The 24,711-nt window shown below is 43.6% G+C and overlaps 1 protein-coding gene across 1 annotated transcript in view; it reads left to right on the forward strand.

Annotated features, from left to right (window-relative positions):
- Nucleotides 1-24,711, forward strand: part of Dnah6 (dynein axonemal heavy chain 6) — a 206,444-nt gene that overhangs the window by 57,544 nt on the left and 124,189 nt on the right. Inside the window, exons 16-28 of the mRNA XM_028762489.1 lie at nucleotides 1,417-1,530; nucleotides 4,020-4,163; nucleotides 5,742-5,954; nucleotides 6,882-6,974; nucleotides 8,725-8,844; nucleotides 9,773-9,953; nucleotides 13,336-13,432; nucleotides 15,229-15,448; nucleotides 16,567-16,731; nucleotides 16,980-17,090; nucleotides 20,893-21,018; nucleotides 21,104-21,259; nucleotides 21,778-21,939. Coding sequence (XP_028618322.1) covers nucleotides 1,417-1,530; nucleotides 4,020-4,163; nucleotides 5,742-5,954; nucleotides 6,882-6,974; nucleotides 8,725-8,844; nucleotides 9,773-9,953; nucleotides 13,336-13,432; nucleotides 15,229-15,448; nucleotides 16,567-16,731; nucleotides 16,980-17,090; nucleotides 20,893-21,018; nucleotides 21,104-21,259; nucleotides 21,778-21,939 — 1,902 coding nt within the window. The remainder of the gene's footprint in view (nucleotides 1-1,416; nucleotides 1,531-4,019; nucleotides 4,164-5,741; nucleotides 5,955-6,881; nucleotides 6,975-8,724; nucleotides 8,845-9,772; nucleotides 9,954-13,335; nucleotides 13,433-15,228; nucleotides 15,449-16,566; nucleotides 16,732-16,979; nucleotides 17,091-20,892; nucleotides 21,019-21,103; nucleotides 21,260-21,777; nucleotides 21,940-24,711) is intronic.

Raw genomic sequence — 24,711 nt, forward strand, 5'->3', positions numbered from 1 at the left:
GCAATCATGTGCTCATCCCCACCCCCATACTTACAGATTGAACATGTACTGTACACATACACACGCACGCACACTCACACACGCTGCCGGAGATAGCAACAGCTTACTCCTCTCATATGTTGTATCTCATTCTTCCTTCACAACTGCTTCTGATCCAAACTTCCTTCTGCAGTTGTCAATCATTTGAGAAGTGCCAAAGCATGGCTTTGGTGAAATTAATGGAAGACAAGGTTAACCCCCAGCCCCCCAACCCATCTCACTCTGGGCTTCTATTGATGTGAAGAGACACCATGACCACAGCAACTCTTATCAAGGAAAGCATTTCACTGGGGCTGGTTTACAGTTCAGGGGTTTACTCCATTATCATCATGGCAGGAAGCATGGTGGCACTCAGGCAGATGTGGTGCTGGAGAAGAAGCTGAGAGTTCTATGTCTGGATCAGCAGGAGCAGGAAGAGAGAGAGAGACACTGAGCCTGGCTTGAGGATTTGAAACCTCTAAGCCCATGCCCAGTGACACACTTCCTCCAACAAAGCTACATCTACTCTAACAGGGCCACACTTCCTAATAGCACTACTCCTTATTAACTTATGGGGGCCATTTTCACTCAAACCACCACATCCCCAATACCAACACTTTAGTATAAGCACAGACTCCAACAATCTGTTAAGTCAGTTCAATGGAAGTTTTCTCACATTCAGTCCAAAGCAGTCTTTACATGAGTTTTCATGAAAATACCTTCAGGAGTTGGAGAGATGGCTCCGCAGTTAAAAGCACCTGCTGCTCTTCCAGAAGACAGGACTTCAAGTCTCAGCAAACTCAATGGATGACCTATGATTCCAGCTCCAGGGAATTAGATGACCTTTCCTGATCTCCAAGGTCACCTGTACCCACAACCATACACATGTAAATCAATAAACAAAGTAATAAAAATCAATCTTTACAAAAATAAAACTCCTTCAGGACGTCTTCGTTCTTCCTTTCCACAAAGTTTCTCTACACTCCATGTGGTTAGAAACCGGGTGGTTGTTCTGTGATCTTAAACCTCTCCACCCTCCCTCCAGCAGCCACCACATACACACCTCTTCCATCACCAAAGCTTAGGAGCCCAGAAGAAAAGCAGTCAATCTGAAGATTCATCTATTTCCCCACCCCCACCAAAGGCCAAGCATCCAAAACTGAATGCCCCAGTCTCTCCAACAGTGATCCTGTTCAGGATATGTAAATTAATGGAAAGCTATACTGTACGTAGGATTTCGTAGGGCTTTTAACTTTCAGTGGTCACCCCCTTACCTTTTCTTTCCTCATTTAGGACCCACATTCTTCCAGGAAACCACAACACCAAGAGTTGCTGTAGGAGAAGATAGTCGTTCTGTCTGAAATCTAAGACCCACGTCTTGTTGCTTGTGTCTTAAAGGTGGAAGTGTCCAAGTTTGATGCATTGGAAGAAGTTAGTGCTGAACTCAGGCTCAAACAGCTGCTGTGGGATTCCTTGTCCGAGTGGGACAAACTCCAGCAGGAATGGCTAAAGGTAGGGGGGGAAACAGCCCTCAGGACTGGTATTTTTTATTAATTCCACCTGAATATTAATAATATGAAATATATTTCAGTTGTCTAGTGTCTTCTGATCATCAGTGAAATACGTACTTCAATATTCAGAAAGTTGAACTTACATATCTGACATGGGAAAAATATAGCTATGATGGTGTTGAAACTAGCAATAAGAAAAAAATAGCTTTATGTCCTCGTTCATATTTCATGTGTCCATTTTTACATTCCAAAGGAACTCAACATATGTGATTCCTTTGGGGCAGTGGTCATGAAGCCTGAGCTTTGGCTTTAGTTTCATTGGCCATTGTCAGTAGGAACTAGACACAGCTAGTCACTGAATGCATTTGTCATATTGACCCACTTAGAGGAAGTGAGAAAGAGGCTTTAGAACCTGAAAATTTCCATTTTCTCTTCTGTTTAAAACAATAAACTGTTCCATCACAGTGTTATTTAATGTGTCAACTGTATTGCTATACATAATGTAAGTACAATTTTATGGAAACTAATCAGTCTTCCGGTTAAATGTAAGAGACCTTTGTCACTAAATGTGCTATGAGGCAAAAACTCTTCTTGTAAGGCAGAGTTTCTGACGCCTTTGTTTAAGTGGGCCACATGGTGCGAGTGTCCAAGGACCACATGACATGATATCTAACTATAGTATGACTTCTAAACACGTGGTTGCCATGAAACACCCCAGGGTTCTTGAGCGTTTTACTTGTGATGTATTTACTTTAGGTGTCTGTTAGCTAAGGCTTCTGTTCTTAGTGTCACTGATGGAGGAGGCCATTTTGCTCACACTGCTAGGATAGAATCAGAGGAGTGCTCTCAGTAGTGAACTCTTCATATGTGGAGTCTAGTATGAGAGCCACCATGGCCATGCTTCAAGGATCTGCCCGTGTTCAAAACTTGAAAAGGAAGCAGAAGACGTGAGCACCTTCCAGTGTGATCAACTTTCAAGTATCATCCTCTCAAGTATGATACAGACGTGTAGAAAATACCTTCTGCTTCACAAATACTTTGCACTACTTCCTTCCTGCGGTAATGGCCTATAACCAGAAACCATATGTCTGAATCAAAACCCAAATGACACAGGAAATGTTTTCCAGGTAACGTACGAGGTGATGGGAGAGCCAGAAGGGCATTTTTTTTCTTTAAAACAAACAAACAAAAAAACCCAACTTTTTGTTGATTCTCTGTGAGTTTCACATCGTGCATCCCAGTCCCCCTCATCTCCCCATCTCCTCATACCCACCCTTTGCCCTCGCAACTTCTCCACCAAAATAATTATAATAAAAGAACCACATAAACAACAAACAAAGCAAAACATAGAAAACATCTCATCATGGAAGCTGTAGTATGTCAGTGTGCCCCACAGTATACCCCTGTCCACATATCTTCACTTGCAATGAGTCATTTGTCTGGTTCAAGGTCTCTGCCTTCTGGGACACCCCTAATATTGGTCCTCACTGGGACTCCTCCCAGTCATCCTGCTGTTGCCCTATGTCATGGAGATACTGCCCTTTCACATGCCCCAACAGTTCACAGATGATGCAGATTTTGACATGGACCAACTCAGATCTGGGCCTAGGTAACAGCTGAGCTGGTCAGCCCACTGGCTTTCCCTTATCCACACCACCAGGGTGAGCTCTCCAGCACTGCTCTGTCTAGGCCGCCATAGGCAAGAGGCAGAGGCAGCTCTCATGCTACTATGTCCTCCGGACTGGCTCACCCACATCCATACCTCCAGACCCAGCTCCATCATGCTGGCCAGCTGAGGCACAGGGCTCAATCTCCCAAGTGCTGCAAGCTGGCAAGGGGCTGGGAGAGCCCTCCTACACCCTCGGGGCTGCCTCATCCATATCTTTGCCATCAGGGACATCTCCACCATGTTTCCAAATAACACTCAGGGCCCGCTCTCCCAAGTGCTATAGCCAGTGAGGGGCAGGGATAGCTCTCCCACTCCCATGACCTCTGAGACAGCTCTCCTTCCTACTGCAGGTGGCAAGGGGCAAGCTGGGGAGGGCATCATCCCTGCGCCCACTCTATCTCATGGCAGGCCAGCTCTCCCCAGCTCTTGCCCTCATGGCCAGCTCCACTATGCTGCCTGGAAGAGGTGCAAGGCCCCACTCCCCTGAGTGGCACAGCTATGGAGGGGTGGGGCTAGTTCTGCAGTCCCTGAACATCCATGTGGTCTAGGCAGCTGCCCAGACCAGGGCTGTCCCCATGATATTTACTGGTAATCTGAGGATCACAGTATTGCACTTGATAGTGAAGAAGACAACGCTAGGAAAAGAATTAGCAGTTGTCGTTATGAATGGCTGTTTCCAAGCCTACAGATTTGCTTTGGTTTAAAATTTTGAGTGCCAGGAAAATTCAAATGAAGTTAAGCTTCATTTGAATTTACTTCATTTGAATTATACTATTGAAGCTTGACATTTATCGTGTGTCTTAACTGTTTTTATCCCACAGTCCAAATTTGACTGCTTGGATCCAGAAGTCCTAAACGGTCAAGTTACTAAATACGCTAAATTTGTGACGCAGCTGGAAAAGGGCTTGCCACCTAACAGTGTGGTGCCCCAGCTCAAACAGAAGGTAGAGAAAATGAAAGAAAAGGTAAGTCAAGGTGGGGGATGGTGGGGGGAGTCATTTCAGAACCAAACTCAGATGCCCTGGTTATTTGTTTGCAGGGAAAAAAATAACAGTCCAGTGTGTTTTTCTCAACAACTGGCAAAACTGTGCAATTGAGCATTGCAGTTAGAAGAGACGCTTGGGGCCTGTTACATAATAGACAAAGTACTGCCCAGATGCTGATGCCCTCAGCACATAGACAGCAAATGCGCCTGGTACAAACAGCAGAGTCCACTTACGCTATCACACCTCACAGCTAGGCACTATCCAGATGTATTCAGTATGGAAAAAGTCTGGGAGGCCGGGTAGTACGTGTAAAGGATTGGTTTGGAAACTGCATTGCAACCAAGCCAGTGCTTAAAAAGAATAAAAGGATCAGGTGAGACTGTTCAGCTGGTTAAAGGCACTCGCAGCCAGTTGACCTCCCCATACGGACCTTGCCTGCTATCTCCCCTTTCCACTGAGACCTCTAACAAATTCACTGTGGTTAATTTAAAAACTCTATTCCTAACATGTGCACCATTTCTAAGTTTGATTCTGGTCACTGTTGACTCTCGGGTGTGTTTTGTGCTGCTCATTTTGCTTTGCTATGTGCTTTTTCGTTTTTGTTTGTTTCATTTGGCTGTTGTTGAAAGCCAGACATCTTCTGCAGCAGCGAGTGATCGCTGACACACGTGATTTGCAATCGTGGAGTCGAGCATTAGTTTCCTCTGTTTACCTTTTTGTTGGCCCTGTTATATTAACTCCAGTTAGGAGTTCAGCTGGCTTTGAGATTTGACGGTGCTCTAGTCTGCCTCGATGAACCTTGGGCTCCGTATTTTCTAGTGATACCTACTGTGATACCAGTGACCTGGGTCCCAGAGGCCATTTTCAGCTTCTTTCTCCTGATCCTATACCTTCCTTCTTTGTTTTGTCCAACTGAGAATGTTTCCTGCAGCTTTCCATTCTATACTGATTATTTTTACATGACAAATGATTCCCTGGTGAGAGAGGCACAGACCTCAAGATTGGCTCCACTCAGTGAGGGGCTCCATTCCAGCCTTCTGTTCTAGTCTTCAGAGAAACATGTGACTACCAATTTCCCCAATTTTTTTTTAATTAGTTAGGTGCCCTGAAACTCAGTGTTCTCACAGTCTTAATAAAATTCCCCCATTTGCATTTTCTCCTGAATTTCCTTTTCTACAGAAATGAGTGATGCTGTTTTCAATTCTCTATAAGTTGAAGCCACGTACAATGTGTCTTGACCAATTCCACCGGTCATTCTCTCCTCCAGCTTCTCCCAGATTCCCACCATATTGTCTTCCCAACCTCATACATTCTTTTTCAGACACTGATAAATGTCACCAGAATGTTCATGGGTCTAAGACCGCCCAGTGTAGCATGAGTGACCTATGCAGGACCACATTCCTGCTCTCGGCAGCCAGCAGCTACCAACAACTCCTCAGGCAGTGCTGGAGTCCCTCCCCCATTGTGCTGGGGTGTTTATAGGCTTGATCATAGGTAGCTCTTGCACATGTTGTACTTTTTGCAGAGGCAAAATCTCTGAAAATGTCTGTTTTCTAGCTTCCTGTGATCATTGACTTGAGAAACCCAACCTTGAAAGCTCGGCACTGGGCAGCCATTGAACAAACCGTAGACGCCCTCCTAGTGGACATTGAAATTCCGCTGACCTTAGAGAGGCTGTCTGAACTGCATGTCTTTGATTTTGCTCAAGAAATCCAGGACATATCTGGACAGGCTTCTGGGGAAGCTGCCTTAGAGATAATTCTCAAGAAGGTAAATCAAGGGAAAGCCAGGTATGGTGGCATGGCTCTTTGGTGCCCCATTTTAGCACCAGGGAAATGGAGCGAGGTAGATGGATCCCTGGGACTCCTACAGCAGCCAGCCTAGCCTACTTAGAAAGTTCCAGCTCAATAAAGAGGCCATGGCAGTCAATCAATCAATCAATCAATCAATCAATCAAATCTAGGAAATGACACCTGAAGCTGACCTTTGGCCTCTGCATTTACATGTGTACATACGTGCCCACATACACATACCCACATAAACACACATATAGTATACACACACAATGTAGAATGTAGAGGTTTCAGGTTACAACATGAAGAGTACTAACATCTGTGTTATCTGGGTGGAGTTTTCAATACCATGGACAACAGCCTCTGTTTTCTTCTTACATACGCCACTTGGTATTATAAACTCAGCCTACAGCCCAACTAGAACTCACAGCCACAAGGTTGGCTATGTGCTGGCTTTTATAAAGAACTGCATGCTAGAGTTGTGTTTTTTTTTTTAACAAAAAAATATGTTCTTTTCTGAACTCCCAGAGAAGGCTGGGTGGGGCTAATTGCCTTCAAATACATTAAGAAGTCTTTCCTACATACAGTACTATCTCCCTATCCTAACAATGCGTGCCTACGTGCCAGGTGTCTAAATAAAAAACATTTTCCTTCCCTTAAAAGCATAAGGTGCACATTGTCACCAGCATTTCATCTGTATTAATAACAGTCAAATGAAACCAAGAAAATCAGTGGCTTCTGACCAAAAAAAAAGGATCTTGATAATATCAAGGGTCATAGGAGGGAAGTAGGGTAGTTAGGGAATAGGGTAGTTACAGTTCCCTCTTATTTCATTCCATGAGCCTTTATTGTGCATCTAGACACTCATGAATTTCGATATCCTAATGCTTAAACAATTTCCAAGGTGGAAGACTCTTGGAAAACAACGGAATTTGTCATTCTTCCTCACCGTGACTCTAAGGACGTATTTATCCTGGGTGGCACAGATGACATTCAGGTATGTAACTGGGTTATGGGAAATTTGTGGTAAATCAGGCATGGTGGCTCATGCCTGTAATCTCAACATTTGGGGAGCAATGGCAGGAGGATTACTGCAAGTTCAAGGCTAGCCTGAGCTACATAGCAAGTTCTAAGCTAGCCAGGGATAGATAATAAGACTGCCTCAAAATAAAGAAGGAAAGAAGGGAAGGGGAAAGGAGGTAGAAGAGGGAGAAAGGGGAGCAATTTTGTGATAAAGTCCTGACCACACCTCCTGACCACACCTCCTGCAGTTTCTGTGAAAGATTAAGGTGAGGAAGTGAACTATGAGTCACTAAGGAAAAACTAATTTGGAAGACAAGATGTTAATAATTGATACAAATGCTTATTCACAAATATTTACCAAAGTAATAAAATGGTGTGTGTGTGTGTGTGTGTGTGTGTGTGTGTGTGTGTGAGTTCCATGCCTATAGTTGAGGAATTAATGAAAACAAAGTGATCAGTTACATGTGAAGTGATAGAAGAATCTCTCCTAGATCATCCAGGACAACCAACAGTAAAGATGAGAGAAGGAGAAGGGAGTGGGGGAACTTCAACTACAGAAAATAACACGAGTGAGCATTCACGTGTACAGCAGGCTGAGAAGTTAAACTCACTTTTATCTATTTAAGTATATAAAATCTAACCCATGTGCTTAGAGCATTAGGCCACTTAAAATCTAAAGGCAAAGGGAAGGGGTCCCACAGCCCAACTTAAAAGCAAAGCCATAGCTTAAGAGATAGAGATAGGGATGAAATCGTTGGTAGAGGGCAAAATCAGACATCACTCTATGCATGCAGGTGGCCAGGCCAAGCTAAGGGCGGGAGTTACGAGCCAAGTAGTGGCAGTAGACGAGGCTGCAATGAACAACTCAATTTTTCAGATCAGCACATGTTTTTAAATTCATATGTTTTATGAGGGATGCTGTTGTTCATGGGGAGCAGCAGGGAGAAAGGTAGTGTGAACACTTCCTCCAGAGAATTCAGCTTCATCTTCCTGGAGATGACAGAAGGGAAAATAATCATTCATTGATACAATCATTGCAAGCACAGAGCCTTTTGAGAGATGAAAGCCTACCAGAGTAACTAAACTGTGCTAAGCGGATGCCAGTTTCCTAATGTCCAAGGCAAGAGAAGAACATTAAACTAAGCAAATCCTTGTGCCGTTAATGACTACAGGATCGGGGGCTCAGAGATGGCTCAGTCAGTAAAACATTTGTTATACCAGCATTAAGACCTGGCTTCAAGTCCTGTCACACACACCAAAAGCTGGGACGGAGCAGGGAGATGATGTGTGCTTACAGTCCTAGCACTAAGAGTCAGATCTCTGACATGTGGATCTCTGGGGCTCACTGACCATCCAGTCTGTCTAAGCAGGGAGTCCTGGGTCCCAGTGAGGGACTCTGTCTCAAAGCCAAAGTGTATGGCTCCTGAGGAACATCACGCTAGATCTCTGGGCTCCACATGCATGTGCGTTCGTGAGTGTGCACACCCCTATGCACGTGAATGCACGGGCATGCATGCACTTGTGTGTGTGTGTGTTTGTGTGCTTACAACATGCAGGGTTGTAAGCACAGTGAAAAGAATAAGCTTGGCAGTGTCTGTGTAGGAAGCTGTAGGTAGGGCTACTTTATTCAAATGAGTTAGCCTTAAATGGATCCTTGGATTTTGAAACACCTTGAGCTGAAGGACTCATGCTTCTGCCTGTGTCCCTGCCCCTTCCCCGCAAAGGTCCTTCTTGATGATAGCACCATCAACATTGCAACCATCGCCTCATCACGGTATGTGGGTCCCCTGAAGTCTCGAGTGGATGACTGGCAGAAACAGCTTTCCTTATTTAATCAAACACTGGTAAGGAAGGGCAATTTCAGCTCCTGGACTCTGGTCTGGAGGGCCACAAAGTCTTTGGAAATATTGATTCTGTGGGGATACAGATGCAGCTTAGTGGTAGAAGGATTGACCAACATGTACAAAGTCCTGGGTTTGCTCCCAATACCATTATATGTGTGTATATATGTATGGGTATGGATACACACACACACACTTACACACACACTGTTATACTGTTGTCTTAATATTCTACCATTCAGAAGTGTAGGATTTAACTGTTGACATTTGTTATGTTCAGAATGAGAAGAAAGCACACATGTATTTGGCTTGTTTATATCACTATGCAGCCTACTGTCACTTCGATCACCATTGTTAAATTATTTTGATAGGCAACAAAATACCACAAAATTAGAGTTATATACATTTGTTAGCAGTATAAGTGTTAGTTAAGTACATTTTGAGTCTCATAGTTGTGTGGGCAAGGAAGTGAGCCTGGCGTGTACTGGGTCCCTCTCCTCAGGGAATTCTGTAGCCATGATACTCCAAAGATAAGTCCTCATTAAGACTCTCCCCCTGGGTGGTTCTAGGCTGTGCTTGTATGTGTTTGGAAGCCATCATGAACTTGTTGCCTGCCCACCCTTTGGATGTCTGCTGGAAAGCATCTTGCTTCCCAACAGAATGTTTCCTCTACACATTTTAAGCATGTTTTCTGGGACCCCTCTGGCTTTCCACAGGACTGACTCATAATAGTCTTCAGTGGAAAGAGAGGGTGGAATCAGGCTGAACAGAATCTTGGGCTCTTTTAGGCAATTTTATTTCAAAGGGCCTATGGGGAGATGTAAGCGCTCCCAAGGGAAAGATGTAGTAATTGCCAAAGCCACGATCTCCAGTGGAACCAATGGCTATCCGATTGGAAGCTCCACATTGATAGTCCCATGTTTTTCTCCAGGAAGAGTGGCTCAACTGTCAGAGAAATTGGCTCTACCTAGAAAGCATCTTTAATGCCCCAGACATTCAGAGGCAGCTGCCTGCAGAAGCCAAGATGTTCCTTCAGGTGGATAAGTCATGGAAGGAGATCATGAGGAAGGTCAACCGGCTGCCTAACGCGCTCCGGGCTGCGACTCAGCCAGGTAGAAACTTCAAAACAAGAGAAGGAGGCTTCCTGCCCATCTGACATGTGCGGCAGCTCTAAAGATCTAACTGGCCCGTGGCACATCCAGGAACAGAAGAACTGAGTGAACTGTATTCTAACTATGGTTAATAGTTCACTTCGTGATTTTAGAACAGAAGTTCAATTCTGTTCAGATACTTCCCTCATAGATAGAATCACAAAAATTTCCAGTTTCGACTAGTTTATTAGAATGAATTAAAAAATATTACCACCTATGCACCTGGCAGTGGAGGCACACACCTTTGATCCCAACACTCAAGGAGGCAGAGGAAGACAGATCTTTGTGAAGCCAGCCTGATCTACAGAGCAAGAGTGGGCAGGACTACACAGAGAAAACCTGACTCAAACAACTATATAAATATATATTTATATATGTAATATATTATATATATAGCCACTTGTTGCAATTCAAGTAACAGATTGAAATTCTTTTTAAAGGTTTTTCTAGCGTGTAGTAATTATACATAATAATGAGTTACAGTATGACATTTTCATATATGTGTGTCATGTATTGTAATCATATTCAGCCCCGCTACCCTCTCTTGTCCTCGTCCCACTCCTGCTGATCTCCCTCTAGTCCCCCTCCCACTCCCATGTCTTTGTGTGTGTGTGAACCGATGAGTTCAGTGTTATTTACAGGATCATGGCCACCTTGCCAGTGGCTACACCACTGAAGATGTCACATCCTCCCCTAGCATCCGGGTTGAAATGTTTTAACAAGTTCTGTCTCTGTCCACATATAATCAGTTTCTGGAGTGTATATATACTCACTGAAGTTCACACTCTATACCGAAGCCTCGGACAGCCTGCTTGCCATGTGGCAAATGGCAGTCTGTGGCATGATGGGACATAGTCTCGGACACTGTCCCTACCTAGCAAAGGCAACTTTGTGAGCTATGTTCTTTGCCCAGAGATTCTTACATAAAACACAGAAAAGGAAAACTACTGAGTGATACAAAGCAAACATCCACAAGGCCTTAGGTCTTACAGAAGGTGCTCACCTTGTAGGCCCACAGCTGTCTCATAGCTGCAATAACACTTCCTCTGCCTCTGCCCCTTCCCTTTGTTACCTTCTTCCTCATTGTAACATTGCTCTCTCCCTCTCCCTCTCCCTCTCCCTCGCCCGCTCCCTCGCCCTCTCCCTCTCCCTCTCCCCCCTCCTCCCCCCCCTCATGTAAGCATTCTTATAATGCTATCAGACCCACCAGATGATCTAGAGTAACCTCCCAAACTGTAATTTAATCACACCCACAAGGTTCCTATTTCCATACAAACCAAACAGATTTGTAAGTGTAGGGAATTAGGACATCAGCATCTCTGGGACTGGGACCATTACCCTGCCTGCCACGGCCCCTCCATTGTCATATTCAAACCTTCGGTGCACAGAGTGACATTTGATTACAGAGTGATGTCTCAGTCCCAAGACTTGTTATAAAATAGACATTTAAAATTATTTATACCTTGGTAATTTCTTTTTTTTAATTTTTTTTATTTATTTATTATATATAAGTACACTGTAGCTGTCTTCAGACACCCCACAAGAGGGCATCAGATATCATTACAGATGGTTGTGAGCCACCATGTGGTTGCTGGGATTTGAACTCATGACCTCTGGAAGAGCAGTCAGTGCTCTTAACCACTGAGCCATCTCACCAGCCCCTTGGTAATTTCATACAAAGGTATAGGGCATCTATCAATTGATGAATAGAAAACAGGTCTTTTGAAATAAAAAAAAGAATATGATTCCAAAATACATCTGGCCTTAGAGACATCAAATAAAGAAATATACACCTGTAATAAATCTGATTCCAGATGATGATAAAGCCATGAGAAATATTAAATTAGGATAAGGGAGTGGCTACAGGCTAGTGTATATTTGTGTGTGTGTGGTTGCATGCATACATGCATGTATGTGTCCATGTGTATATATGTATGTGTGTGTGTGCATGTGTATATCTGCATGTGAGTATGCACGTGTATGTATATATGTGTGTCTAGGTATGTGTGTACATGTGTATGTATATGGGTATTCATGTGTGTATGTGTATATGCATGTGTGCATGTGTGTACATGTGTGTATGTTTGTATGTATGTGTATATGCATGTGTGTGCATATGTATGTGTTTATGTGTTTATATGTATGTGTGTCTGTGTACATATGCACATATGTGTATATTTATGTGTATATATGTGGGCATTGTATGTGTGTGAATTGTGTACTTGAGAGTGTGTGTGTGTGTGTGTGTGTGTGTGTGATTGGACTTTAGAGCAGAAACTTCCAGGAAAGAGTAAAAGTTTCTATGACTCAGAGGAAGAATTGCTGACGGCAGAGGGAAGAGCAGAGAATGCTGTGAGGCTCCTAAGGTAACATTCTTAGTGTGATGCCAGATGGAGTCCCAGCTGGGCGTGGGAGTGCTTGGAGAGTGATTTGTCTCCTTAGGGTGTAAGTGAGCAACTGGCCACTAGATGGAGCTGTTGCTGTTGACTATAGAGGGTCTCAGAAGACATGGTACAGATCTGGGATCTGATTCTTGGGCAGCTCACAACTGTCTGTAACTCCAAGATCTGACACCCTCACATAGACATACATGCAGGCAAAACACCAATGCACATGAAGTGAAAATATAAATTAATTAACATTTTATAAAAGGAAACCGACAAGAATAGGAGGGTTCTAGACCCTGGCTCACAGCCCCCTAAAATCAGAGGATGTCTGCCAAAATTATTTTAAATTAAAAGTACTGTTCTAGTGAGGTAAATATTAGAATACTGCAGTTAACTAAGAGTGATAATTCTTGGGCTGGGAGATGGCTTAGCAGTTAAATCAATGGCCACACAAGTGAGAAGACTGGAGTTTGAATCCCCAGAACCTGCTCAGATACAGGGTGATGGTTGTAGCTCACATGTCAACCATCCTTGGAAAGTATTATAAAACCTGAAGGCAGAGACAGGGAATACCCAGAGTGAGCGGAGCAAGACTAGCTGAGAGACCCTGCCTCAAAGAAGAGGGTATAGGAGCTGTCAAGGAAGATTCTTGATATTAACGCCAGGCCTCGAATACACAGACATGTACATGATCGCCCACCCACAGATGCACAGACACACATGCATGTGTGCTTGAGCACACACACACACACGCTCTTGCAAAATGTATACATACCACATATACATTACATAAAAAGGGGAATTTTTTTAAAAAGAACTAAGCTTCTTAGCCAATACTCCCATTTTTATCATTCATTACTCTGCCAAACAAAGACCTTAAAATGTTAATTTCTTTTGCTTTCATTTAAAATTATATTCTCTATTTTAATACAATCTGGCCAACTTTTTTTTCATAGGACTTCTGGAGACTTTCCAAAACAATAATGCATTGCTTGACCAAATTCAGAAATGCCTAGAGGCATATTTAGAGTCAAAGAGAGTTATCTTCCCAAGGTAAGTTTTAAAAACAACCTGAGATGTCTTGTTGTGGAGTAGATAAATCGGGGACGGCAATAACAGCCTCCAACAGCAGAGCCCTAGGGAGGAGATGAGGATACCCACGCTACCTGCAGACTTGCTTCAGACTTGTTGTTGGGCAAACACTGAGTTTTCACAATGCTCAGGCTGGAGGAGGGCGAAGCTCACTCTCTGCTGGTGAGTACCGGGAACCCACAGAACATCACTCCCCCCATCTCCCCATCCTTAGCTCTGCAGCCCATCCAGAGACTAGAATAGAACGGGAATAGAGCCCGTTCTTCTATTCCCTGCATTTAGTGGGGGTCCTGAGTCTTCCCCCTCTCACCTCGAGTCCACGGAAAGCCTGTCAGTTCACTTTGCAGTGTTGGCATGATTTGAAAGTCTAGAGTTTCGGACAAACCCAAGACTGAAACAATTGCATTTTTAGTGCATCCTTGTGTTCCTTGGCCCTGCGTTTGGTCAGGGACAAACAAACTTCTTCTTTATGGAAACACATAAAAGGTGTTTTATTTCTATCTAAGTATGGGCATGGTGAGGCTGGAAATGGCGTGTTGGCAGAATCACTTTCTGTCACTTGAGGGCCCTGCAACCACCCATCTGCCTGTCAGCTCTTCAATAGTTAATGTTCTGAAAGAACACACATGGTATTCACTCACTGATTATTGGATATTAGCCCAGAACCTTAAAATGCCCAAGATGCAACTCACAGGCCACATGAAGTCCATAAAGAATGAAGACCAAGTGGGGGTGATTCGGTCCTTCTTAGAAGGAGCAACAAAATACTCAAGGGAGCAAATATGGAGACAAAGCGAGGGACAAAAACTGAAGGAGGGGCCGTCTGAAGACCTTTCCACCTGAGTATCCATCCCATGTGCAGTCACCAAAGGTAGATGCTGATGTGGAAGTCAGGAAGTGCATGCTGATAAGAGCCTGATATGGATGTCTCCTCAGAGGTCTTCAAGAGTCTGACATATTCAGAGGCAGATGCTCACAACTAGCCATTGAAGTGATTATGGGGTTCTCAATGGAGGAGTTAGAGTGAAGACTGAAGGAGCTGAAAGGATTTGTGGCCCCATGAGGAGAGCAACAATACCAACCAACCACAGCTCCCAGGGTCTAAACCACCAGCCTGGGAGCACTTATGGAGGGATCCAGGGCCTTAGCTGAATATATAAGAGTGGAGGGCCCTGCTGGGCACAGGTGGAAGATGAGATCCTTGACCTCCTGAAGGCTGGACGCCCAAGGGGGTGGGAGTTTTGAGGGTGGGGAGGTGGGAGTGGGGGGGTAGATAGAGGTTACATCCACAAAGAAGAAGGAGGAGGTGTGAGGGGATTGGGGGTTCCTGGGTGGGTGGGGGATGGGGTAAGGGGACAACATATGAAATGTAAATAAAACATCCAATAAAAAAATTAAAAAAAAAAAAAACAAAAAAAAAATAGTTAATGTTCTGTATGACAGATCTTCACTAAAGAAGCTCAAGGCCAAGTAAGATCAATTAAGGCAAACAGATCAGTACTGTAACAAGACCTAATGTTATTAATAATTCTTGGAAAAATCCTTTCTATTCTAGCTACCAGGCCTAGGTGTTTGAGATACATCATCACTAACCTTTACAGGAACTTCTTTAGAGACACTTGGCCTGCCCCTAAGCCCAAAACAAGTGTGATTAGAGGCTCAGGGCGTCAGCCTAGCAGCATCTTGTCTCTTACGTCTGCCCAAGGCTGAGCGTCTGTCAAGTCATGCTTTTCGTTTAAGTGACTTTACCTTAACAGGTTTTACTTCTTATCAAATGATGAGCTCCTGGAGATTTTGGCCCAGACACGAAATCCCCAAGCTGTGCAGCCTCATCTAAGGAAATGCTTCGACTCCATTTCAAAGCTCGAGTTTGCTCTCATGCCTCCTACAGAAGGGAAAATACCCGGCATCGACACTGAGCCAGAAAAGGTCTTCACCAACGACATTTTGGCAATGCTGTCACCTGAGGGAGAACGGGTAAGGTGCTTTAGATTAATAGTTGCCTGTGGATGAATGTGATCACATGTCTAGGACTAGGGTACGGGCCCCTCATTCTTAGCCTAGGCTTGCCAGAGACTCTGCTAGCCCAGCAGTTTTGAGAATGGCTGAGATAAAACTTACCCTCAAGGAGCTGGAAATCTGATGGAGAAATTGTCCATCAACTAGAGTCACCATGATCATTGTAATGGTCTGTTTGGAGAATGAAGTGGCAAGAAGTGGCTGGCCAAGAGTGCTGGGCCTTTGCCAGGACACCCAGATCAAGACTTATCACCCTCTAATGGCATTCATTAGATAGCACCACTAGCAGGGTGACAGGGACCTTCAGCTGTATGTAAATGACTTAATACCACACTCAATGAGCTCTGTGTGAGAATTTGTTACTTCAACTTCTCCAGTGCTATGTAGTACCAGCATATGAAGAAAACATCCACTGAGACAATCAAAGTATCAGCAGACTGAAGAGCAGGGTTCCTGCACAGAGGACACACACACATACACACACACACACACAGAGTTACACACATACATACACATGCACACACAAACACATACATAAGAGGCGCTCACAAATATATACATACACATATATAGATTCACACATGCATGCATGCATCATTGCTGCTACAGAAGGGGAAATATGAAAGGATTACGGATAGAACATTGAGAAAACATGAAAATTGGAAAACAGGTGAAAAACTGGTTAAGGGAATCCCAGATGAGCAGATACCTGAATTGTTGGAATCAGAGAGAAGCATGGGAAATGCAGAGATGCTGACTGGACCTTCCAGCTGTGGAGACAGAGTGACTAGCGAGAGCAGAGCTACAGGAGTGGCTGGGGGTCAACTTCAGACGACAGCACTATGAAGGAAAGGGAAATGGTTAAAGAAATCCATGGAGTCTGTGAGGAACCCTCTTTCAAGGAGCTAGCACTAAAAGCATGCCTCTACTAGGAAGCCCTGAAGGGTGGGTTACGTGATGTGACACCAAAGGCCTCCCTGTTTACAAAGCTCGAGATTTTGTTACAGAAATACAACAGGTGGACAGCTTAGAAGTCCCACCTAAGACACTGCCTTATCATCCTAATTGTCTCATAGGTTGGCCTGGGAAAAGGCCTCAAGGCGAGAGGCAATGTGGAAGAATGGCTTGGTAAGGTGGAGGAAGCCATGTTCTCGTCTCTCCGCCGCCTGTGCAAAGCGGCCATCGCTGATTACCAGGGGAAACCCAGGACTGAGTGGGTCATCGCTGGCCACCCTTCTCAAGTAATGCTCTTGTTAGATTTCCCTTTGGGAGCCTGGTCTGGTGCATATAGCACATGTATGAAGGGATGTGTCGTTGCAGATAGTCCTGCACATGTATGAGGGGGTGTGTTCTAATATAGCACATGTATGAGGGGGTGTGTTACCACATAGCCCATGTATGAGGGGGCATGTCATTGCAGGTGATCCTGCACATGTATGAGGGGGTGTGTTACCACATAGCCCATGTATGAGGGGGCATGTCATTGCAGGTGATCCTGACCATTTCTCAGATCATGTGGTGCCGGGATTTGACTGACAGTCTAGAATGTGAAGGTGATCACTTGGAAGCCCTGGAAGATTTTGAGCAAGTAAATTTTGAGGTAAGTCCTTTATCAGAGAGGCACTGGACATGTTGTCATGCAAGATGATCCCCACGTGTTTTTAATCGTGATTAATCCAAGTTCTAATGTGCTGATAGGACTTCCAAAGCTTTGGAGTTCTTCCTGAAGCCATGTGTTCTGTTTTTCTTAGGGATACCCCCTTGAGGCTTATTTAATATTTGTATGAATGACTATAAACTAGTGGGGAAAGCAACTTAAGAGGAAAAGTTAAGGGTTATTTATAATGATTTATAAATATTTACTGTGCTTACTAGGATCAATGTGGTGGTTTGAATGAGATGTCCCCATAGTTTCAGTATTTGTGTTTGGTAACTTATTTGGGAAGGCTTAGGAGGTGACATACTTTTTTTTTACTTCCTTTTTAGAGAAAGTATGTCATTGGGGGTGGGCTTTGAGGTTTCAAAACCTCATGATATTCCAAGTGTGAGCTCTCCATTTCATTCTTGGGGTTGAAGATGAGTCCTTAGCTTCACATTTTAGTCAATATACCTCCACTCTGCTGTCATGGACACTTACCCTCTGAAACAGTAAGCCCAAATGAACATTTCCTTCTGTAAGTTGCCTTGACAATGGTGTTTTATCACAGCAATAGAAAGGTAACATTTACAACGAGGACGCCTCTCACAGAAATGTATATCTTCATTAAAAATTGTTAAGTGAAACTAGCATTGTCATGCATGCCTCAGAACACAGTGTGGTGAGAGACAGGTGGATTCTGGGAACTGACTGGCCAGCTAGCTTAGAAAGAGCAAGCTATTCATTCAGTGAGACACTGTCCCAAGATAATAAAACAAAAAGCAATGGGGGACACACTGTGTCCTCTTCTGACTTCTGCTTGCATGTGAGACTTTGTGTGTGTGTGTCCGTGTGTCTGTGTGTCTGTGTGTGTCTGTGTCTGTGTGTGTCTGTGTGTCTGTGTCTATATGAATTTGATGACTGTAGACACCTCACTCCTGTGGCTGGCTTGTTTATTTAACTTAATGTCCACCCAACTCATCCGTGTTGTCACCTGTGACAGGATTTTCTTCCGTTTCTGACTGAATGCTGCTCCATTGTGTGTACAGGACACATCTTCTTTCTCCTCTAGTCCATCGAAGGGTTTCTTTGCGCTAACTGTGGTAAATAATGATCCTTAAGGCTAATTTTAATTCTTTGGTGTATATGCTCAGAAATGGGGTTCCTCAGTCATATAGTAATTCCGTTTCTTTTAGAAACCTCCTTTTCTTTTTTTTTGATAAACCTCCATACCACGTCTTATCCATATGTCCCAACGTCATCTTCTCCCCCTCAGTGTATAGGAAATCCCAGCTCCAAATCCTTGCCAGTACTTGTTATCTTTTTATTTTTGATAACGAGTTTGAGGTGACATCACATTGTGGGATTATCTTTTCTTTCTTTCTTTCTTTCTTTCTTTCTTTCTTTCTTTCTTTCTTTTTTGCTATTTGTTCCTTGACAATTTCATACATGTAAGCAGTGCAAACAATTTATTCTCACCCTATCCTCTCTTGTATGTCTCTCACCCCCCTAATCCCCATCACACTCTTTAGAAGTCCCTTTCACACATCCATGTCTTTCTGTGTTGCTGTATGATACGCTGATTTTTAACCAGGACTGCATGTGCAGCCACAGGTTTGGAACTATCCATGGAACCTAGTGGACTCGGTACTGGTTACATAGTGAAGGCAACGACTGGCCTTCCTCTCAGATCCCATGAATAACTAATCAGTAGTTCAGCAGGGAGGGTTATGCCCATTGACAGGCCCAGCCTAGTGTACCCCAGGCTCAGACAACTGTAGCTGCCATGACCTCATGGCTGTACCATGTCCTGATGATGACACTTCACAGTCCTTCTCCGTTTTCTGGTTCTTACAGGCTTCTGCTCTCTCTTCTATTATGTCCCTTGTGCCTTGGAGAGGGCACTGTCAGTGTCACGTTTAAGGCTTAGCACTCAGTCTTCACTGTCTGTGATGTTTTGTTTGTTGGTTGGTTGGTGACCTGACATACACTAGAGGGCAGGAGTCAGCTCAGAAGGGGGAGCTTCAGCTGAGACATTGCCTCTGTGAGATTTCCCTGTGAGCATGACTATGGGAAATTTTCCTTGATTAATGACTGATGTGGGAGGGATCAACCCGATATAGGTGGTACAGTCCCTGGGCAAGCAGCCCTGGGGTGTACAAGGAAGCAAACTGAGCAAGCAATGGAGACCGAGTCAGGTAGCAGTATCTACCTACAAAGTGGCCTTTTCAGTTCCTACCTTGAGCTCCTGTCCTAGCTTCCCTGGAGGACAGACTGTAACTTGTAAGTAGAAATGAACCCATTGCCCCAAAGCTGATTTTTGTCACTGTGGCTATCTCAGCAATAAAAAGCAAAGCAGAACACCTTTAGCATCTTGCATTAGCAATCACTGTTCACCAAAAAGAGAAACTTCAGTTAGAGGATGAGGATAACATGTACTTAAAATTTTCATCATTTTATTTTTCTTATATTAAGGTTGTGATAGTACCATGACTGATGACTAAAGATATGCAGTATCATATATACAGATCTATAGATATAAATACAGATATAGACATAGATATACTGGGCATTAGTAAATCATCTTTAGAAAAATGGCATTAAAATCCTTTTCCCACCTTTTAATTGGGTTATTTGCTATTTTCTTGTTGTTATCTTATGCCACATATAAAAAAACAATTCAAAGTAGATTCAGGAAGGATTTAAACACATGACCTAAAGCTGTAAACTTCCATGAAATTTTCCTTTGCACTGATTTTCTGGCCATGACAGCAAAGGCAAAAGCAAGCAATGGGTCCATAACAAATTAAAAAGCCTTTTCCAGCAAAGGAAACGCGTAACAAAATGGAAACACAATCTAGACAACAAAGAACCACTATCTGCCAGCCGTATGTCCAACAAGGACCCAGGCCTGATCTTCAGCTCCAGATTTAACTACACTCTCAGTTGCCGCTGCATTTGTAAAGATTCACCCTTGAAATAGAACAAGGGAGCGGCTGCCCAGAGAGAAGCAGGAACACCACAGGTAGACTGTCAGTGCGGAGAAGTGGGGCCCCAGAGAAAGTCCTCTGCAGATGTGGCCCCAATCTGGGCATAACAGGGAAAATCCAGCCCAGAGGTGTAAGACCCCAGAGGCACCATTCTACTTTGATAAAGATAGGATAATTTGGGGTAATCAGGAGCTAAAATATTTATATTTCTTTAGTCAATGGCCTGGTTAAAACGCTCTGCAATTTTTTTTATTAGCAACAGTAGAAAATGACACCTATGAATCAGAAGCATCACCAGGCTGGCATAGACCTCTGTGTAGACCAGGCTAGCCCAAAAATTACAGAAATCCACATGCCTTTGCCTTTGAGTACTGAGATTAAAGGCTTGTGCCACCATGTCTGGTAAATTTCTAGGTAGAACAGTCTATCCCCAAAGACTTCACCATGTAGCAGAGACTTTCCTGAAGCAAATGTCCACTCAGGTATAATTTTGCTATTTCACAGCTGTGTGACAACCACTCAGTTATTGACCCTCTCTGATCATCAGTTGGCTTCAGTGCAAAAATGGTGTCTTAATCTTAAATATATATATATATAAAGATAGTCTATGCTTCATAGAAGTCTTATGGGAATTAAAACAATGTATTATTTGATCACAGGATTATAAAGTTTTCTAATTAGATGGGTTTTTAAATCACATATCTACATTAAATCTAATAATGAAAATGCTGCAAGATGAGGTTAAAAATTCACTGTCAAAATTCTTTCGTTCATAGAGACTAAATGCCCTGGCCGCAATAGTTCGAGGCAGTCTTCCTAAATTACACAGAAACATCATAACTGCATTGATTACCATTGATGTGCACGCGAGAGATATAGTCTCTGAACTGGTTGAAGCCCAGGTAAATGTTTCATTGAAGGAAAATGGCATAGCAAGATGCAAACCCCGTATGTCTCACCCATCCGCCATTTCTATCACTGATGTAGGTAGACTCAGCCGACTCCTTTGACTGGCAGCGGCAGTTGCGCTACTACTGGGATGTAGACCTGGATAACTGCGTGGCTAGAATGGCGTTGTCTCAGTACACCTACGCCTACGAGTACTTGGGAGCATGCCCGAGACTGGTCATCACGCCTCTCACAGTATGTTACTGAGCACCGAGGCTCACGCTGGCCCAGAGCAATCGTGAAAGCCTTCACCATCAGCACATCTTTACAAAGCAAAGACTTGCACTGTTTGATTTGTGTGCCTGGGTCTTCTGCGAGTACATTTCAGCTAGAATTTTTCAGGGCCGGGGAGATATCTCGTTCTAGAAAGCGCTTGCCATGCAGGCCTGAGGAGTTGAGTTCCGATCCCAAGCACCCATATAAGAAGCTGGACACAGAGGGCTGGGCTGCAGTCACAGCATTAGGGAAGCAGAAACAGAAATATGCCTGCAGGTCCCTGGCAAGCCAGTCTAACAAGTCAGTGAGGGACCCTGGCTCAAAAATAAACGGGAGAGTGATTGAAGGCACCTGATACTGACCACTGACACATACACACACACACACACACATACACTCACACACGTACACACTTCTATCAAATAAATGAATTAGACCTATGAATTTGTATTCAAAGCCAGTTCTCTTCGATAACAACAAATGATTGTTTTCTTCAGGATCGCTGCTATCTTTGCCTCATGGGGGCTTTGCAGCTTGACCTCGGAGGCGCACCAGCTGGCCCTGCTGGCACCGGGAAAACAGAGACCACCAAAGACCTAGCAAAAGCGCTCGCCATCCAGTGTGTGGTCTTCAACTGCTCTGACGGTTTGGACTACAAGGTGCAGTTGTAGTTTTTAATCGGAATGTGCCTTTTACTCTTAACTGCTTCCATCAGCTCTCCTCGTTTGCAACATGGCTGACAGTGAGGAGACACTGAGGTGATGGTGAATGGAGAAGAGAGTGGATTAAAGTAGGATGAACAAACAGCAGGTCAGCATGTGGTGGGCCAGCTCATCTGAGTAAAGACCAACTCGGGGAGACTTGTCAAAAAGAGAAAAATAACTTAAAGAAAAATGTATACATGGAGGATGGAGCTGGAAAGATGGCTAGGCAGTTAAGAGTGCTTGCAGCTCCTTCACAAAACCTGAGTCGCTTTCCCAGCACACGTGTCAGTTGGTTCACAACCATCCATAACTCTAGCTCCATGGTATCTGACGCCCTCTTCTGGCCTCCACGGTCACTGCATGCCTATGCACACATGCACAGAAGCACACACACACAAATAATAATCTCTTAAAGTCTGTACATAAGTAAGGGGAATAAAAATCGAGATAGGCTAGACTGCATTCAGGAAGGACTCGGGAACAAAATCTAACTTTACAGAAGAAGATGGACAGTTGAGAGACTAATACTTAGTGTGAGGTATGAAGGCTGATGTGTAGCTCACTGATTTTCCATATCGCCAAAGATACAAGCAGCCTTCAAGAACATGAAGCCCGCGGAAGGGGGGAGAAATAATAGTGCGATTTTTGCTACATTTGTTCATGATGCCCTTTCTACTCTAGAAATTATCAAGATGAACGAGATCCGTTAATATTTCACATATTAGAAAGCCAAGATTGTTTATTTTACATATTTATTTGACTTAAAATGCCAATAATAATATTAACATAAACATCCATTTTGTGAAAAAGAACTTCACAGGCAAAAAGCTTACTGGTGACTTACATGTCTTTTTTAAATCTTTGGAGGCTGGCAAAATGATGACCACTATAATCTCATATATTCCTCTGTAATCTGTCCAGGCTTGTTGCTTTGGTTAAATTATCTGAAGATCTAGTCTCTCACAGAGATGTACTCTGAAAAGACAGGGATATTTTAATATTTTTCTCAGGTAGTTGAGTGTAAAAAGCAGATGACAAGTTGGTACAATCACAAAGACACTTTGGCCCCACAGACTCCCTGAAGGACAGTTAGGGGCTTGCAAAGATCCCTGCCGGATCTTCAGTTCTTCTGATGGATGCTATTAAAATCACAAAAATATATGTTGATTTCTGTATTGTTAGAAACTGAACGCTCAGTTCACTGAGTAAGACTTTTTTTAGATGCTGTCTGCCAACTTTCTGCCTTCCAGTTCCTGTCACAGTTTATAACATTTGCACTTTATTCAATACTTTTGTCTCTGTTTTGTATGGAAATTAAATATAAAATGTCGGGGTCTCACACAGTACTCACGCTAAAATTGCTCTTTGCAGGATTTGAGGACACATTAGACCCCTAGACAAGAATTCACAGAAAATTATACTCATTGCCCTCCAAAGGAAAGAATTCCTTTGGCTCATAGTCTCTCTCTTACCTCCTCTAGAACAGTGCTTTCAAACTTTTGTGTGTGTGAATCACCCAGCGCGTCTATTAAACTAGACGAGATACTTGATTTTATTTGCTTCTCCAGTTGACTGCAGTTTCACAAACAGTAACCATAAGACTGAGTTACTGGACGCTCACGATGGAGTAAGATAAAGGAAGTATACCATATTGTTTATGAGAAGAGACAAAGCACTCATCTAAACCACAACATGACTGAATGTTCCCTGCTCCCAGATAACCCATTAACTGCTGTATCTTCAGCAAAGCTTCTGGCAGGCTGCCCTTTGGCCTGCTACCTAGATGGGCACTATGATGAAAGGCATCACAGAATCACCGCCGCTCTCTACCAGCACCTCCTTCTGCACATTGTGGGCTTACTCCTCCAAAGATAGCCAAGTCCTGACATCTGGCTACCTGATGTAGGGATAGAATCTTACCAATATATGAGATAATGCTAACGCTGAATGCACCTAATCCAGTGACAAAAGCCCTTCTAAGGATAAGCTGTGAGTACAGTCACATAAATAGAAGAAAAACCACAGGAAAAGACACACTAGAAGCGAGGTTGGAGTGATGCAGTGCAAGCTACAAAATAATGGGGACTGCCTGCAAATACTAAAATCTGGAGGCAAGAAAGGTATTTTGCCTGGGTAAGCATGGTTTAGCAACACATTGATTTCTTATATTAGCTTTTATACCTATAATATAATATATATTTGTTGTTTGAAGCCGCCAGTTTATGGTAATTTGTGGATATACAGAGCAGGGGCTAGAGAGATGGCTCAGCAGTTAAGAGTGCTCGCTGCTCTTGCAGAGTTCCACTCCCAGCACACACTTTGGACAGCTTACAACCATCTGGAGCTAGGGGTCCAGAACCCCTTTCTGGCCTTCACAGGAATTTGCACAGACATGTGCACAGACACACACAGAGGCACATGTACACATATATGAAAAGTATATGTGATGGCTTAGTGGCTAAGAGTATTGGCTGATTTTCCAGAGGACACAGGTTCAATTTCCAGAACTTCACCAAGTATAACTTCTCCCTTGTAGGGACAAGGGACAAATGTAATTATGTTTGATTTGTGTTCCTGTCTACCTTTGGCTCCTAGGCTTTGCCCTCTTCTTCACCTACATTGAAAGGAGGCTAGAGAAATGGCTCAGTAGCTAAGAGTGTGTACTACTCTTGCAGAGAACCTGAGTTCAGTTCCAAGAATCCATGTTGGGAAGCTCACAATCACTTG

This window comes from Grammomys surdaster, unplaced genomic scaffold, assembly GCF_004785775.1.
Source record: "Grammomys surdaster isolate TR1022 unplaced genomic scaffold, NIH_TR_1.0 133, whole genome shotgun sequence".
Taxonomy (NCBI): domain Eukaryota; kingdom Metazoa; phylum Chordata; class Mammalia; order Rodentia; family Muridae; genus Grammomys; species Grammomys surdaster.